The sequence below is a fragment of the Coenobita brevimanus genome, chromosome 50, assembly GCF_032717465.1.
Source record: "Coenobita brevimanus isolate Jiangsu-jjx chromosome 50, ASM3271746v2, whole genome shotgun sequence".
Classification (NCBI taxonomy): Eukaryota; Metazoa; Arthropoda; class Malacostraca; order Decapoda; family Coenobitidae; genus Coenobita; species Coenobita brevimanus.
The window spans coordinates 40,464,000-40,483,891 of NC_137003.1; the positions used below are offsets into that span (position 1 = coordinate 40,464,000).

At 37.7% G+C, this 19,892-nt stretch overlaps 1 protein-coding gene across 1 annotated transcript in view; it reads right to left on the reverse strand.

Annotated features, from left to right (window-relative positions):
• Positions 1-8,573: 8,573 nt before the first annotated feature.
• Positions 8,574-19,892, reverse strand: part of atos (atos homolog atossa) — a 243,402-nt gene continuing 232,083 nt past the window's right edge. The window contains exons 8-10 of the mRNA XM_080272379.1: positions 17,536-17,872; positions 14,225-14,460; positions 8,574-10,073 (exon numbers count right to left, since the gene is read on the reverse strand). Of these exons, the coding sequence (XP_080128505.1) occupies positions 9,905-10,073; positions 14,225-14,460; positions 17,536-17,872 (742 nt within the window). The 3' untranslated portion in view covers positions 8,574-9,904. The remainder of the gene's footprint in view (positions 10,074-14,224; positions 14,461-17,535; positions 17,873-19,892) is intronic.

Consider the following 19,892-nt stretch of genomic DNA (forward strand, 5'->3'; position numbering starts at 1 on the left):
CACTCAGTGTAGAGTCACCCACAGGCAGAAGGAAGAGGAAAGAATGAAGGAAAGAAAGACAGAAGAGGGAGTGTAAAGTTACCTGCAGGCAGAAGGACAAGGAAAGAAAGACAGAAGAGGATGGAAGGAAAGAAGGATGGAGGAGAGGAAGGGCAGACACCCGACAGCAGCACTACATTGAGTGAGTGGATGGTAAGCTCCCCCACGTACCAGTAAAAAAAAAAAAAAAAAAAAAAAAAAAAAGTAGGTATTATCAGATGTTGAAGACGACACCACTGTCCAAACCCAGTCTGAGGAAGCTATACTGTCCCCTTTCTTAATGCACTTTTTTTTTTTTTTTCCCGTATGCTTTTATTTGCACAGATATTATCATCATCATCATCCAGACCTCCTTTCCCACCCTAGAGCCGAGTCAGGAGTAGCAACATCCAGACAGACCAAGTTTGCCAGTCCAATGGGCCATGCTTTCATTCACTCATAATTCAAGCCCCTGGAATCTTGACTATCTGATACACCAAAAACTTCCACCACATTCTGTAGCTTCACATAAACGTATCCGATAAGAGTCATTCCATCATCACCAACAGCTGCAGAAGCAGCAGCAGCAACATCTTGTCAATCATCTACAGGAAAAACGTTTCTCAGATATTTCTCTACTCTGATTTATTAGCTGTTGATTTACTAAGGACCTGCAAAATTCCCCCCAAACAATCCAAAGTTAGTCAGAGATTCAGTAGAGATAAACAAATCTATAGTAATCACTGGTATAGAAGAGGAAGAAGTAAAAAACAAGATCACAAGAGACAAAAAGGAGATGGCAAATGTAATGAGCTTACTGAAAGAAGTATCAGAGGAAATCTGTAGTAAAGACATAGAGGAACACAAAAGGTTAGGGAAATACGAGAAAAGCAAGACAAGACCTCTAAAGGTGACTTTCTAGAGTGTAAACACTGTGGAAGAGATACTAAAAAATGCAAAGAATCTTATGGAAAAAGAGGAGTTCAAAAATGTATGGATAAAAAGATGCCTAACACAAGAGGAACTGGAATTACTGAAAGAGAAAAGGGAGGAAGCAAAAACAAAAAATGAGGGAAGATCAGAAGAGAAGAAGAAATTTTTTTTACAAAGTAATAGGATTGCAGGTACGAAAGTGGTACACAAACAGGATGGAAGAAAAAGGAGGAAGGTAGTAGAACCATGTCATGACAAGTATATAAACAAGATGATAAAGTTGATGTACTTAAATGTGGATGGAATGGTATCTAGATTACTAGAGATGAATGATTATGTCAGAGAAAATGAACCACAAATAATATGCCTAACTGAAACAAAATTAACACCAAGGATATCCAATGACATACTAAACTTAGAGGAATACAATATATGGAGAAGAGACAGAAATTTAAAAAAAGGAGGAGGAATTATAATATTAACTAAGAAAAATCTAAAAGTCAAGGAAATAAAACTAGATATACCATCACAAGTAGAATTGATTGCAGTAGAGATCAACACATCTGAAGGTAAAGTAATTGTAGCCAATTTGTACATGCCACCCAGATCAAACACATGGGAAAGAGACGAATATGAGGACCTGGCAGAGAGTACAATTCAGAGTATAAGATCATTACTACATAAAATGGAAGAGAAATCGGAAAGAATTATACTAACTGGGGATTTCAATACAAATATAAATTGGAATACTCTAGATATACTTAGCCAAGAAAGCTGTTGGGACCAAAAGCTCCTGGATCTCGTACAAGAGTTTTTCCTAACACAACATGTGAGGGAAACCACCAGAAAAAGAGGACTTGATGTACCTTCAGTGCTAGACCTAATATTTACTAGGCAAGAAAATGATATTGACAGTTTAATATATCACTCTCCACTCGGCAAAAGCGATCATGCAGTACTAAATTATAACTTCAGGATAGCATATGACATAGTAAACAGCAATGACAGTTACAAAAAGAGCCTAAACTATAAAAAGGGAAATTATCAAGACCAAAAGAAGTATTTCTTAGAAGTTGATTGGGAAAATGAGCTTAGAGGACAAGATTTAAATGCTGTATATAAAAAATTCTGTGAATTTTATGAAATAGGAGTCCAGAAGTACATCCCACAGCACAAAGAAGCAGATAAGAAAATACAGAAATGGTTCAATACAGAATGTAAAAAATCAAAAGAAAGAAGAGATTTGTTGTGGAATAGATACAGGAGACCCAATAGTGGAAGGGCGTATAATAATTACAAACAGGCAAGAAACGACTATACAAGAATAAGGAGGGAAGCCCAAAAACAGTTTGAGGAGGATATAATAAATAAAAGTAGTGATCAACCAAAGCTGTTTTACAGCTATATCAGAAGCAAAACCAAAGTAAAAGATATAATACAATCCATTACGGATGAGGGAATCACTTATACACAAGAGAAAGATATTTATGAAGCACTAAATAAGAATTTCCAATTAGTTTTTACTGAAGAAAAAAATTTTGAGAGGGACTATGTGGAACACGCATGTCCACACATACTACCAGATATACAAATAGCAGAAAAAGTAATACAGGAGGAGTTAAGTAGATTAGACAGAGGAAAAGCAAGTGGTCCTGATGAAATTTCATGTTGGGTATTACGAGAATGTGCAAAGGAGTTAAGTAAACCATTATTTTTAATTTTCAAGAAATCCTTGAGTCAAGGTAAACTACCTGATATATGGAAAAAGCAAATATTGTCCCCTTATTCAAGAAAGGAAATAGACAAAATCCACTCAACTACCGACCAGTAAGCAAGGTATTAGAAAAGCTTATAAGAAAAGCTTGGGTAAATCATCTAGAAGAACACAGTATGATAACAGAAAGACATTTTGGTTTCAGAAAAGGAAAATCATGTGTTACTAATCTATTGAGCTACTATGACAGAGTAACAAACACAATACAGGAAAGGGAAGGATGGGTGGACAGTATCTATTTAGATTTCAAGAAAGCTTTTGACACTGTACCACACCAAAGACTTTTATGGAAACTGTACCATCAAGGAGGAATTCGAGGCAATCTGTTTTGTTGGATGCAAGACTTTCTCATAAAAAGAGAAATGAGGACAGTACTAAGAGGAAACTACTCATCATGGAAAGAAGTGACTAGTGGAGTACCACAGGGTTCAGTGCTGGCACCAATCATGTTTTTAGTGTATATAAATGATATAAACAGAAACACTGGAAATGAGAGCTATCTGAATATGTTTACAGATGATGCAAAAATACAAAGGAGAATTACTAACACAGACTCTTGTAAAGAGCTACAAGAAGAATTAAATAAACTTCATGAATGGAGTAGTACATGGCAAATGGAATTCAATGTGGACAAGTGTCATGTAATCAAGTTTGGTAAAAGTGGAAAAAGACCTGATTGGGATTATAAGTTAGGAAATAAAACCCTATACACATCAGAAAGAGAGAAAGACCTAGGTGTGATTATCAATAACAGACTATCTCCGGCTGACCACATCAGCAAGAAGGTACGGAACATGTATACACTGCTTGCAAATATGAGAATAGCATTCACATACATAAATGAAGACATGCTAAGAAGGATAATAACATCATTCATTAGACCAACCCTGGAATATGCATCAGTAGTCTGGAGTCCTCATCTCAAAAACCATATAGACAAGATTGAAAAAGTTCAAAGGGCCGCTACAAGATGGATACCAAGCTTAAGGGACCTAAGCTATGAAGAAAGACTAAATAAACTGAATCTACCAACACTACAGGAGAGAAGGAAAAGAGGTGACATGATAATGCTATATAAGTGCATATCAGGGAAGGAGAAAATAGACATAAATGATTACTTAACATATGGAGAAGCATCAGCAAGAGGACACTGCAAAAAACTGCATAAGGAGAGGTGATAAAGACGTAAGGAAATTCAGTTTCCCAAACAGAGCAATTGATCAATGGAATGCACTACCGAATGAAATAGTGTGTGCCAAAACAATTCACAAATATAAGGATATGTACGATAAATATGGTTTAAGATGCGGGACAGTACGAGCTTGACTCATTCCTGTAAAGATACAATTAGGAAAGAACACACAAAGAAAAAAAAAAAAAAAAAAAAAGAATTGAGCTACATTTTTATTAAGATACATTCAGAGTTGGTTAAGCCCACTGTAATATAAATAGATGTAGACTATTTGTAAGTCTGTAATAAAAACTAACATATTCCAGCTACAATACTCTTCAGTCTGGACAAGTGAGGATTCACCTAAAACTACTGCGAAAGACTTCCATTTCGGAGACTTACTCAGAGGATCATCAGTCGTTGGATACATGACAAATTTACATACTAATTTACAATGCTAATATTTAACATGGCCAAAAATTTCATGTGGTATTATCTTTTAAATTTACGTCTAAATAGTATGGTCACCAAAACACACTGATGAAGCTATGAATACTTATAATTATCGTATAATCTATCATACTCAACATTCATTTTGTACATGTATATACAGATGAAAAGTTAAAGCTGAGGAAAGGAAAGACAAGGAGGAAGCTTTACGAGTACCTGATACTGCTCCTCTTTCAGCCTCTATAATGAAATATGTAGTCTTAATGGGTAACAATAGGCACACTAGGCATTGGTCAGGATATGCAGCAATGTCATTAGAATAATTTTAGAAAATCAAATAAAACAAAGCATTTTCCGTCACTCAAGTTAAATGAAGATATGATATTTCAGTATTAAAAATGAAAGTGTTCAAGAAATAATAATTCATCTCCCTCATGAACTAACAAAATGTCACTTGTCTATACAGTAATAACATTATTGCTGAGACTTGCTGAAAATGGCTAAAAACAGACTGACATAAGTACATTTCCTGAGCATATCCCTCATTCTGAATAACGGCTGAACAAAACTTAATCTTCATCGTACAGGAGCTCATGAGTATACCAGTTACTACCATCTCAGAATCATTATATAAAAACTCACAAATAAGTTTTGTGCCAACTGACCTCTTAAAATACTGGGTGTGTGTATATATATATATATATATATATATATATATATATATATATATATACATACAGTATATATATTTCACAGTATATTTGTATAGTGTTCATCCAATTAGAATACAAGGTTGTACATACATTAGTGACGGGAATGGATCGATGGTGCTTACTCTAAAGTTTGAACACTATCAAACTCAAACAAAGTACACTATGGCTTACCATCACAGCCCATGATGACTGTGATATTATATAATCAATTAAAATGGTTGAACACAAGTACAGAAGCTACCAGTCTTAACTACACATCAACTGGCAATGAATACATGGAAGGTTGTTCAAAATTTGTGTTGTATGTTAACATTAAGGTTAGTATAACAGTAATGATCAATATGTGTAGTATTACTCTTGACTGCTAAATGGTTCACCAAATGTTACTCCAAAGTCCAACAATATGAATACTTACAGCTACCAATAGATTTCCTGGTATGGTACATACTATCATGATCAAAGTTCACTGACAATGCCTCATCAGCTGTGGCAATGGGAGATGTATGACATATTTTTATGCAAAAGCAATAAGATGCACAAGACGAGTATGGAAAGGAAAGTTATTATAAACAACAAAAGAAGATTGTAAGGAAAGATAATTAACACATAAAAAATGAAATAGTATGAAAAGGACATTTATGGGGTGGAATGAGAAACCTGGAAAGCATGACACAGTGTTGGCAGGGAACTGCCAACAAACTTTTGCTCATGATAGTAGCCTACTTCCAAACCTATTAGAACTATAACCAACTACAGTATTATGGGACGTGCTACAACAAAATTACGGCCCTAAAGGTTTCTGGTAAATCCTTCCCATCTCTAATGTACAAACAAGATTTATCAATACAGGTACAGTACGCCCCCCTAATATGCGAAATCCTAGTTTGCGAGACCCCTAGTACGTGAGGACCTATTTTTAATATTTTCCTAACCAGAGTATGCGAGTCGCACCCACACAATGTGAGGTGGCAGGGAAAAACTGCCCAAAACTGGTGTTTTCCTGTGTGAACCCCGAGAGTGACACCCGCCTCTGATGGAGAGTGACTTGCCAATGCCTAGGATTAGTCGAATCCTGTGTGCCCTGAATAGGTTCAAGGAGGAATTCGGGAGCATGGAACTGTGCCAGCAACGAATGGAAGAGGTTCTGAGTTCACTAAAGAGAACCTTCCGCTACTACACAGAGAAGCACCATCAAGAATTAACAGGAGGAAACAAACCCTCATCATCCATTACCTTCAGTAGCCACCAGAAATTCAAGAACCCGAGGAAGCAGTGCCTTCTTCCGCAGAGCCAATTCCTGGGAAGGAGCTAGAGGATGAGGTGATGTCAGTGGTGTTATCAACAGACTCTGAAGGATTCATGGAGGAAGTGAATGAGGTGGCTTGTGAAGGTGTTGATGAGGAGGCTGGTGGGGCAGGTGGTGCAGCTGGTAGTGCATCGGGTGGTGCAGGGGGTGCACACTAAGTGCCTCACCCTGCCTCGGAACCCCTTCTTACGTCCATCAAGCCTGTTGCCTTCTTTGATTAAGGTGAGCAGCCATATTCTTGTTATTTAAGTTATATCTTAAGTATATGTCTTAGATATTTTCCCTCAAACGGGTCAAAAAGGTCACTGATAGAAGGGGGGTGCCGCCCATATGTTAATTTTCCCATTAGTTTATGTATTCCTAGTACGCGAGCACATCTGCCACCCGTATAGGTGCGTACTAGGGGTGTGTACTGTACTATAAATATATACATTTTCTCTCATTAAATTCTGAATGATGAGACAAGTGGTACTAGTTCTGCATAACCAATAAACGCCACAGTCAACAGTTTTTGGTAAATATAATGTATCTTCCATTTACAATATTTTTTACTGAGCACCAGTTTTTTGGAGGACTTATTTTAAGGATAGATACCATTATCAAAGTATCAAGCTTATGAAAAACCATGTCTTATAACAACATGCCCTTACAGCACTGACATGAAATTCACAAATCACTGCATAAAAAGCGATTCCTTGGCGCTTGGCTTTGCAGTGATCTGATTTGTTATTGTCTAGTTATTAAAATCCAACAGTTCATTGAAGACTTCAGGAAGATGACAGTTTTCCTATTTTATTCTGGCTGTCAACACGTAATTTACTTCATATTCAGAGACTTTAATGAATGGGTTGAGTGTCAACAGGACATAATGAATCCATAATTATTTCATCATAATTGTTGATCATAAATTTCCTTATCAACCTTGGTCAGTAAGCATAGCACAGCTCAGATTTAAGATATAGTTGCACATTCCCAACAGTGTCATTTAGAAAAGACTGGGTGGGTCAGTGACAGTATTATTCATGTCAAAAGTAAAATAACTCCTCTGAAGGAGTCCCTTTACATTGGTCATATATAGTACAGTCAAAGAATATCACTGTCATCCAGTGGTAAACTTTACTTTTTACACTTTTGATTCCTATACAGGGAGTGATGTTAACTATAAACTGCTTATTATACAAGACTTTGATTTACTCTAGAAGAGCTCTGTGGGAAAAAAAAATCTTAACACATATCAATAATCAAAGCACAAAGCTGCCTCATCATACACTATACTAAAAGAAAAAGCTAACAAAAGTTAGCATATGAATAGTAATTTACCTGCCATCCAAATAATCATGTGTAGTCCATTCTCAGTTAAGAGGCAACTGCTCTTCAGTCCAATAAAGGTTAAAAATGTGTTGCTTAAAAATACCATTCATTTTATATTAAAGTCTCAAATATCATTAACAATAAAATGCATCAGTTAAAAATCACACATCTCATCTGCCTCTTCTCTCACAGACCACACACTTCTCATTATATTTTTTAACACCTTCAATCTAATGACTGATTTATTCTTGCTTTCCCTAGACAATTTTAACACCTTCAATCTAATGATTGATTTATTCTTGCTTTCCCTAGACAATTTTATTAAATTTAGGGGAGACTTCCTATAGTGAAGGGATTACTGAATACTACACCTAACCTCAAAAAGTCCCCTAAATTGACTAAAATCATCTGGGAAGGGCAAAAATAAAATAAAAACTGTCATCAAGTTAAAGTGGTTAAATTTGAGATCGCAAAGGTAAAGGAAAGGTCCCAGAATTTGAGTCATGCAGCCAACAGAAATTTCTCATTACATACCACATTTCAGCAATGAGGCAGAGGTCAAATTATTTTTTTCCCCCTCATCATGTGCTGCTCTAAAGACCAACAAAACTGGGAGTTCAATTCCTTATGTGATGTAAATTTTAAAAATCATCATCATCATCATCCTGACCTTCTTTCACCAAATATCAGTTGCTATGCTGATTTAATCCCTCATATGCTGTATAGCTGAGTCTATCCTTCATATACTGTATACCATGGACCATCAAACTACAATCCATGCTTTCTGTATTTTCTAACTTTAAATACACTTTAAAGTTAGGATAGAGCATAGGGGAAGTAAATATCTAAAATAAAAAGTTTTGTTACACTGTGTAATTATACATATATTAAGCCTGACCTCTACAAATCTCAGATGGGGGAGGAAAAAAAAAAAAAAAAAAAAAAAAAAAAAAGTCACTACAGAATAGCAAATACACATTAAATAAAATGAGCAGCCAAAGTTCATATAAGATTATTGGAAGTGTGTTCAGAAAAATAAATGCAGGCACATTTATGAATACTGTCCTGTAATCTTCAATCAGACATATCTTTACCAAGCTTTAAAGTACCTTACCTAATAATATATACTGTATATCTCAAAATATTTGGGTACTCATCTAAATGGTATCACAGACTGATACAAGAAATGTCCAAGCTGATGAAGACCATTGACTCCACATTATTCATATCTTAGCAACAACTACAGGATTCTCAGTAAAAGCTGCTGTAAGTCTTTAAAACAAAATTTAAATGAAGGTTTAGATCAAACAGCATGATATTGAATTTACTCAGTACCAAATTACTTCTGATAAGAATTTTTTTTGCCTTATTCCATGCATTTATTAACGTATCTCTAGTACACCAAACACTTAAATGAATATTGAAATCTAGTGTTAAACTCTTCGGAGTATTTATTCATTGTAATCATTTGTCATCTCTCAACATAACTAAAAGATATCACAAGACAAAAACAAGACTTAGGATAATACACTGTACATTATTCTATGGACAATACTGAGATCAGCATTTATCATTCACATATAAACATTTTATCACATTTGTAGTCAACAGGCATGTACCATTTAAACTTTCAGGCTTTGTTCCACAGACACTGCATAATTAAGCTACCAATACTGCCATTCAAACTTAATTCAAAGTTCAAAATAGGCTCACAAGCTGATCAGGAACTTTTAGGACGCATTCAAACTCTTCTGACAGTAAATGGTTACATATTTTCCTACATTATTTAAACAACTCCCTAAAACATGCTCAGGAAATAAAGCTAGTTCTAGGTGGAAGCATTAACCTGTTACTGGTAACTGATAAACATCAGGTCTTCAAACTTTAAATGATTCTTTATTTTGAAAATATCACTCAGAACAAAACTATACACACTCCCTCTCTTAAATGTACTGCACTGATATGAATATTCAATCTTTTATTATCTAGTAATGCACCATGAATGTGTAATAAACCAAAAACTACAGTTGCAGGAGAACAGGTGAGCCAAACACGCAAAATCTTCCTTGGTGCAAAATGGAACATAACAAATACACTCATTTCTTTTACAAGAATTTTAGCTAGAAGTTCATGACTTGCATGGGAAATAACTAAATTTTCACATTATCTTGGAAAAATATAGAGATGGTTGTTCAATGCACAGCAAGGGGAACAGATTCAAATGTATCTCATTTTCTTGGTGAGAATTTTGGATTTGTGGGTCCATGAGTGAAGGAGCGCAGTTCGTAGGGAACGTTTGTCTTGTGGAGTGTAGCAGCATCTGCATCACTCTTGCGTAAGATCAACATGCGTATATCAGTGTGGAGGTAGATTTTGCCAGACTTGGAACTGGCAAACCTGTGTATGAAGAAATAAATAAACATGTTAAATCATTTTTTTTTTCTTAACATTAACTGCACTATACTGTAGTTACTTAACCCTCCAAAACTACTTATCTACTTTACCAACCACATTCAAAAAAGGACACCCTACAATATACAGTAGCTGCTTAAAAATAAAAATCTAATTTAAATTTGCCCGGAATGACACAACACGATACCTCTAACTGAATCATATAGCCAACAAATTAAAAGAGTTTGGTTGGAAAAGTAATGACTGTGACATGTAAGATATTAAACAGGCAACCAGGTAAAGAACAGTACAGTATATGGAACATTTGCTTCCTCGAAGCCAATCATTTTGGTACATATCATTGTATTTCACTCATACTTTATCTCAGCACTCTCTTTCATCATCATCATCATCATAACCCTGTTTCTTATGAATAAAATTGGGTAGGAAGGAGCTAAACTTAGAGGCATGAAAAGATAAAAGTACAGTATAGGCATAACCCTGTTTAACGATGCAATTGGTTAAGTAAAAACCCATTGCTAGGCGGGGTATTGTATCCTGGGGTAGATTTAACATATACAGTATAGGGATGTCTTTTTGAGCCTTGGGATTCCCCTCCAAGTCCTAAACCCACCCAAATGAGTCCAAAAAAGTTTAAAGCCAATCTAAATGGCTTAACATCTGTAAAAGAAGCTAGCCTAAGCCTAAAACCAGTGCCCAGCTCGTCTGTACCCAGTCAGAGTCGCTGGAGAATGCGATCTCCGACTCGTATTCAAACTCAGTAGAGAGGAGGCAGCGGCACTGTATACAATCCTACCATCAGACGGTCCCGGGACAATTAAATAAACATCTGTTATGCATGATAATAATGTATGAATGATGCAGAATCGTGAAAGGTGCAAATTGTTTTGATGGAGAATCGCTGATGTTGTGATGGAGAATCGTTGATGTTTTGATGGGGAATGCGATTGGGATTGCCTTTTCAACTGCCCCTCTTTATGTCATTTTTGTTACTGTTCTGGTTGCTGAGCTCCTTTATTTTCTTCTCTCTTATTTTCCAACATTTACTCAGAAATTCCTTTGTATTTTCAAAGCATTTTCCCTTGAACAACCAAAAAGTAAACACATGATTTATTGATCGATGATGCAATCAGGATAGCCTATTCAAAGGCCCCTCTTTATGTTCTTTAAGTTACTGTTCTGGTTGCTGGGCTCCTTTATTTTCTTCTCTCTTATTTTCCAACATTTATTTAGGTATTCCTTTGTATTTTCAAAGTGTTTTCCCTTGAACAACCTGAATGTAAACACATGATTTATTGATCGATGATGTGATTGGGATAGCCTTTTCAATGGTTCCTCTTTGTTTTACCTACTGTTCTGGTTGCTGAGCTCCTTTATTTTCTTCTCTAAAAATTCCTTTTGTACAGTACAAGTCCCATTATTCGGCATCTATGGGACCAGGATGATGCCGAGGAATCAGATTTGCCGAATAATCAAAAACCTACCCACTCAGTACCTCAAATATATTGGTGAACACTGTCATCACCACTTATGGTACGGAAGTACAACTGTGTTTGGAGAGAGTACTGTATACTGTACAATATTGCAATCAATACAGTACTATACCTGAATCTGAAATATATATATACAGTATATATAAATTAGTGAACATATACAAGGGTAATGACACAGTAGGCCTACAAGTCAGATAACACTTCCTGGATGGCCGAAATGATATGGAATATTACCTACCAGCTCAGTACATTACTTGTATTGGTGAACTCATCACTACTTATATTATTACAAATATGTTTGGAGTGAGTACTGTATACAGTACTTTTTCCAAACAAAATAAAATAGTCAGAAAATTGCATAAAATAAAGTAAAGGGATCTGAATTGGTAAGGTCTTTCTGATGAAAGTTATAACTTACATTTAGCACTCACTCTTTTGTTCATTTTTTTGTTTACATGTGAAAGGAGAGTACTGATGGAAAAAGTAATGTATTCCATGAACCCCTTAATAACCTCCGACATTGAACAACCCTTTACAGTACCGATGTCGAGTTAGTGAGCTATGGAAAAACTGTGAACAATTATGGGAATGGAACGAAGGTCACTGGTATGTTTGCACGACTCTACGCTACGATTCCAAGCAGTCAGGGGGTCAGTTAATCTCAGATGTTTTCGCCCATTTGGTAAATGCACCGTAACTTTATCAATTCTCCAGTCAATCATAGCGAATCATAGCATGGGTTTAGGAAGCTAAATAACACATTTCTAGGTGCGCCAGACGATTATCTTCACATCTTATAAGAAAATGGAAGAAATTAAATCCCTCTCTGAGTATGTTAAGTTCTTCCATTCTTCTGAAATCAATTTACTTTTCTTAAAGATGGGAAGATAATCATCTGGCTCACCTAGCAATGTGTTATTTAGCTTCCTAAACCCATGCTATGATTCGCTAAGAGTCACAGAAAGACTGATAAAGTTACGGTGTATTTACCAATTGGGCGAAAACATCTGAGATTAACCGACCGCCTAACTGCTTGGAATCGTAGCGTAGTCATGTAAACATACCAGTGACCTTCGTTCCCTCCCCATAACTGTTCAGTTTTCTGTATAGCTCACACTAACTTAACATCACTGACATCGGTACTGTAAAAGGTTGTTCAGTGCCGGAGGTTATTAAGGGGTTAATGGGATATATTACTGTTTGCATCAATGCTCTCTCTTTCACGTTAAACACAAAAACAAACAAAAGAATGAGCACTAAATGTACGTTTGACTTTCATCAGAGAGACCTTAGCAATTCATATTCCTCCAGTTTATTTTTAAGTATTTTTCTGACTTTAGGTTAGGTTAGGTTTGGTTAAATTAATAGGTACAGTTAAACTCGGTTAGGTTAGGTTCAGTTTAACAGGACAGTCCCTTCCACCATTATGCTGAGGAATAAAAATACTAGAGCTGTCACAGCCGTACAGCTAAAAACAACGGGGAAACTGATTTAACAAGCAACATTTATTTATGAGTAATGCATTACACTGTCAGTGGGTCATGGGCTACTCAATTACCGGTAAGTGTCATTTTCAGGAAAGCATCAAGAATGAATGATTTTCAAGAATTAGCGTGGGGGCTTGGAACGTAACCCTCGCTAATTTGGTGGGGGTGGTTACTGTAGTGTATGATACTGTGCAATATTGTAATCAATACAATACTATACCTGAATCTGAATAAAAATAGAGAAATTAGTGAACATACAGAAGTGTAATGAAACATTAGGCCTACAAGCCACAGATAACACTTCCTAGACTGCCGAGATGATTCCGGACATCTGCCGAACAATCAATGATTTTCGTAAATGGGACTATTTCTCAAAACTGCCGAAATGTCAGATCTACCAAACAATCAGCTGCCGAATAATAGGACTTTTACTGTATTTTCAAAGTGTTTTTCCCTGGAAAGCCCGAATGTAAACACATGATTTATTGATGTCACAGTTTTCATCAATGCATGAAATATTTACTCTCTAAGGTTTTCATAATTATCAACATTTATTTTAAAATTATTATTATGTATTCCATGATAGGTTAGATGAGAGTTCAATAGTCAAACATGAAATATTCTTTGTTGAGTCGCCTAGTTGACCACACTGTTTTGTACCTCGTCTGATGGGCGAAAATCTGTACCCCAACTGACACTTCATCTGTGACTTAATCTAAGTCTAAAAACGGTTTATGATTCAACCTAAACACAAAATATAGTCTTAAAAAAAAAAAAAAAAAAAAAAAAAAAAAAAAAAAAAAAACTTGGGGTAGGCCTACGATGGGCAGGGTAGAGTGGTATTTCTACCCCATCATTATTCCAAGGTACTGCATCAAGGGGTATTGTAAATTGGGGTTTACCTGTAATGCTATTAACAGCATTTAATCTGAACTCTGACATTACACATTTTTGCCTGTGGCACTGAATGTCTCATGTTTCGTGCAACTTTTATCTCATTAGGAGACATGAATCAGACTAAAAAGGAAGCCACCAGCACAACCATATCCTCCTGTGCCACAGCTGTGATTAAAATGATATGCAGCCTGAGACAAGAAAAAATAAATAAATAAATAACACCCTACATAAGACTTAAGGCCACTTTCAAATTATGTACCTGAGATGTATGAGGTAGCGAAGCCACTGATGAGCATTGGGGTCAGTATCACTGGCCCCTACAGGCATGTTGAGAGTGCGCTGCCGGACAAAGGTGCGGGAGTTGGCTGGCATGTCAGAGAGGTCATACATTACAACAAACATCTTCACCACCGTCCCATGTGGATTGAAAAGCGTCACCTGGACTGTTCCTTTGTTTGGCACATGGTATCCCTTTTTGCCTAGGTTGATATGGCCCTGCAATATGATAATAATGATGGCATAAAGAAATGTGAATTATAGTATGTCTCTGCAGAACTGTCCACCCATCCAACATCCAATCCAGTACTGTCCGATGTGATGCATCGGGATTTGGACCAAAGATATTCAGACTTGACATTTAAGTTGAGTCACCGGTTGCTTTCTTCTAAAAAAAAATCAAGGAGCACCATACCACACAAAATTGTGACTATTATATCATTATTAGTAAAGTACTGCATCTTAAGTATAAAAGATTTATACAAATACGGTGACTATTATACTGCACAGCCACCAGTAACAGATGTTCAAACTTCTCATATTTTGCACCCAGTTGCCATCCTCCATCCTCTCAACATCATGAAATCATCTCAATCTACCCCTCCTCATCACAACAATACACTCCAGCCCCATCCTTCCTTTCAACTCTTCAATCATAATCCTAGCCCCCACAGGCCCTGCATTCATGGATGCATGACATATCCATCTAATCATTGTTGTTTCTGTAAGTTTGAGCCAACAAATATCTTCTTTCTTTACTGCCCAGTCTCACTACCATACAGCATTAAACTCCAAACACATGCTGCATACAAGGATCCCATAGCATGGAGGAAGAACGCTCTCAATATTAGGCGAGAAAAAGGCTCCCTGAACTTCCTCCAACCACTCCTTACCCTAGCCACTGAGCTACCTCCAGCTCATAACATAACTTTTCTATGCACTCAAGAGACTAACCAGCAAGATCAATCCTTTCACCCCTGACACACCACACACATGAAATCAGGATTATCTTGCAGTCTACCTCTAAACTGTACAATTACATCTCTTATGCACCCACTTATCACAAACAATGCACAAGATGGAGCTATTTCCCACACCATTGTGGTAAACAGCACAGGGTCACACTCTCTCTGCTTTAAAAGTACTGCCACTCGTCGTAGATATCATCACTTTTGTTTTATTTGCATTTACTCTCAAACCCTTCTGCCTCATTCTGTCTCTCCATTTCCTAAACCTTTCCTCCAACTCTATTTCATTCTCTGCAAGCAACACCAAGTCATCAGCATACAACATCTTTCATGGGAGTCCATTTCAAGTCATGTGAGAAAGCTTCATACACCATGGCAAACAATAAGGGGCTTAAGACTGACTCCTGGTGCACACCAACAGTCACGGAAAACTCATCACTCAATCTCTAATCACTTTCACCTGGGATTGAGCACCCACATACACTGCCATAACCACTCTAACCAGTCAATCCTCTAACCCAAGCTTTCTCTTTGCCTACTTCACCACCTCCCAAGAGACTATGACAAAGGCCCTCTCCAAATCAACAAAAACAAAGTACAGCTTCCTTTTCTTTCCTATATATTCTTCTGAAACTGTCGGACAATGAATATGGCATCAGTGGTCCCTTTGCCTTGCATAAACCCAAACTGTATTTCATCAATATTCACTCTTTCCCTAATCATACCTCCTAGAACTCTCTCCATTACCTTTATTATCTAGTCCACCACTCCCTCATCCTAAGCTTTCTCACTGCCCACTTCACCACCTCCCAAACGACTCTGTCAAAGGCCCTCTCCAAATCAGCAAAAGCAAAACACAGCTTCCTTTTCTTTCCTACATATTGTTCCTGAAACTATCGGACAATGAATATTGTATCAGTGGTCCCTATGCCTTGCATAAACCCAAACTGTATCTTGCCAATATGCACTCTTTCCCTAATCATACCTTTTAGGACTCTCTCCATTGCCTTCACTATCTGGTCAAAAAGTTTTATGCTTCTATAATTTTCTCTTTCCTGGGTACCATCCATCTCCTTGTACATATTTACAATCAAGCTCTTCAGCCAGTCATCTGGGACAACACATTCATATAGATACAGTATATATATATATATATATATATATATATATATATATATATATATATATATACTGTACAGTAATCACTCGTGTCTTAACCTGCATTATATGAACCTCGACATTTTCCAAACCTCCATAATGAATAATTAACAAAATTAATAAAGAACAAATACACGAAGGAAAGAAATTTTAATTTCGCATGTGGCAAAACTCAAGTGGTGGCTGGTAGGTGGCAGAGCAAACTGACACAATAACAAACATCCACACTGCGTCGTTATCATTCGCATGCCTCATATGTTCTCCTCTCTTAATCAGAGCTCAATGAATTACATTCAATAAATTCATGAATAGTTGGAGCGTGATAAGGGTGACCCAGGATATCAAACACAGTCTGATGCAAAATTGCCTAAACAGTACTGGATCCCACTGACAAAGCAAGTGATAACAACGACAATCCTCATGCTCCTATGCCTACAGCTGGGAAAGTCAGGGAAACCTTCGGAACCCTCACTGATTACTATGAGCACCCAAATGCTATACCACCCTACCACATGGCCTCAAGCTCCCTCCAACAACTTTGTGACTTTTTCATCAGAAATCAGAGCACATGGGCATTCCGTTCATGCAAACAAAAATTGGCAACTTCTTCAAGCTGACCACTCCTGTAACATCGTCTTCACCATAGCCTACACCATCATGCAGCCAACCATCCACCTCAACAGCACCTCATGCAACAATACCATTAAGTGACAATGACAGTGAGGAGGAGATTGAGGAGGCAGGCTTGTTAACTGGTGAGTACTGTAATGCACCTATACTGTACAGAGAATTGTATGCCTAAAATACTATACTGTACTTGTCATTATCTGAACTTTTTGCATTGTCCGACCCTCCTTTGGTGCAGCTAGTTTGGATACACAAATGATTATTGTAATTGTATTTATTACACCAGTAACAAAACCCACACCTATCTCTTGAAGCCTTGTTGTTGTTCCAAATTCATCTTAATGTGAACCTAGTGAACGGCAGACTGAAGCTGCCCACTTTATGCAGTCCACCACCCTCTTTTCAGTGGACAGGGAAGGAGTCAATGGACATCTATACAACCAGGCAATGAAAGCACCCAGTTGTATCAGTGCCATGTGAAGGTGTCCCTCTCTAGCGTCATATTATACATTACACTCTTTAAACAAGAAGTTATCCTTACCATATAAGGGGATGAGATCTGATCATTATCACAAAGCGTATAGAAGAAGACAGTGACAGGCTTGGTGGTGCGTTTTGGACAGAAGGCCCCTGAGGCAGCAATCTCTGCGGTGAAACCCTGCACTGTGGACACTGGCTCCAGCCGTCCATTGAGAACACATTCCTCAAAACTCCCTAGCAAATTGGAGCAGGTGACTGTGGCTGGAGCAGAGGTGGAAAGCTGGGTAGGCCGGGTGGCAGTGGTGGTGGTAATGTTGGTGGTGAGCTCCAAGCTGTAACCTTCTTCCTCATCTTCACTATCACACGTATACAGGGCGCTGCAGTGGAACGATGTCGATCTACAATTTTTTTTTGTGAAGAGATCAGTCAAGTACAATACTGGTCTACAGCCATTAACCTATTTTTGTGAGGTGACAAACTTAACTTCACTGTATATATACCAGTACTGTCAAATGGCATGTGATGAGAAGAGTGGATGGTGAACTGAATGAAAGGAAGGCAATCATTGATTGTGTGTGGATGAAAGGATGCGAAGATGTGTACTGGATGCAAGAGCATACAGAGGTTGGGGGAATGGACTTTCTGACCACCACTTGGTGGTGGTCAGAATCAAGGTCCAAGTAAAATGGAGAAATAGAAGAAAGGAAGGAAAGGAAAAAGGAGTAGATGCAAGGTGAGTGGAAAGGTTACAAGAGGATGAGAAAAAGGCAGAATATAAGAGGGAAGTGGAGGAAAGATTGGGTAAATATGCACTGGAGCAGATGGGGGATGTGGAAGGTGTGTGCATGATATTCACAGAAGAAATATGTGCTGCATGTTAGGTGGTGTGTGGGGTGAAGTGAAGACGAAAGGGGGTGCAAGGAACAGCATGGTGGAATGAAGAGGTGAGACAGGCTGTGGCACGAAAGAAAAAAGCATATAATGAATGGATGAGAAATAGGGGTGTGGACGAAGTTGAGAGATGGAAGAGAGACTTATATGTAGAATGGATGAGAGAGGTGAAAAGATTAGTAAAAGATAGTAAGAGAGTGGATGAGGAATTTGGAAGGAATTTGAGTGTAAAGTGGAGGGAATGTAAGAAAATGTTCTGGAAAGAAGTAAAGAGAGTCAGACAGGGTGGCAATGAAGTTAGTAGGGGAGTGAAAGATAACAAATGGTTGATTACTAGTTGAGAAGGGAGAAAAGGTGAGCAGATGGAGAGAACACTTTAAGGAATTGTTGAACATAGAGTGTGAAAGTAATGTGATTATAAGTGGCTGGGGAATGGCTGGGAGAAGGAGGGAGGTGAGAAGAGAGGAAGAAATCAGTAGGATGGAAGTTGTAAAAGCAATGAAGAAAGTCAAAATGGGGAAAGCCCCAGGAATTGATGGAGTGTGTGGTGAAATGCTGAAGCATGGGGGGAGAGATAGTAGTAGAATGGATGTGGAAGATGTGCAGATTGGCCTGGGAGGAAGGTAGAGTCCCAGAGGATTGGAAGTCAGGTATAATTATTCCCTTGTACAAAGGGAAAGGGGAAAAAGAAGTGTGTGGTAATCATAGGGGCATTTGCCTTCTTAGCGTAATAGGAAAAGTATATGGTAGGATACTTATTTTCAGAATCAGGGAAATAACAGAGGAATTAGTTGGAGAAGAACAGGGAAGCTTTAGGAAGGGGAGTGGTTGTGTAGATCAGATATTCATTCTTAGATCTTTAGTAGAAAAGTTTCTAGAGAAGGGAACGAAGTTGTATGCGGCCTTCATGGATTTGGAGAAAGCATATGACAGGGTGGATAGACAAGGATTGTGGAAAGTATTCAGAATATATGGAGTAGATGGGAAGTTGCTGAATGCTGTGAAGAGTATGTATGAGGGTGCTAAGGCTGCAATACATGTGGATAGTGAACTGAGTGAGTTTTTCTATCTGAAGGTTGGGTTGAAACAGGGATGTGTCATGTTTCCATGGTTGTTCAATCTGTACATGGATGGGGTTATAAAAGAGATACAAAGTAGGGCAGTGGATGTTGGAGTGGCCCTGATGAGAGAGAGCAGTGTTTGGAAACTCCCTGTACTGTTGTTTGCAGATGATACTGTGTTGTTGAGTGAAGATGAAGGGAAGCTGCAAGGCTTGGTGGATGAGTTTGGGAGAGTGTGTAAGAAACGGAATCTAAAGTTGAATGTAGGGAAAAATAAAGTTATGGTCTTTGAGAGAGGTGAAGTCAGTGAATGTACAGTGAGGCTGGATGATGAGGAAATGGAAAATGTGAGTAGCCTTCATTTAAGTACTTGGGTAGTGTGATGAGTAAGGATGGTAGTCTGGAGGGTGAAGTGCTTGAAAGGGTACAACAAGGAAGAAAGGTTGCTGGTTCCTTGAAGGCTGTG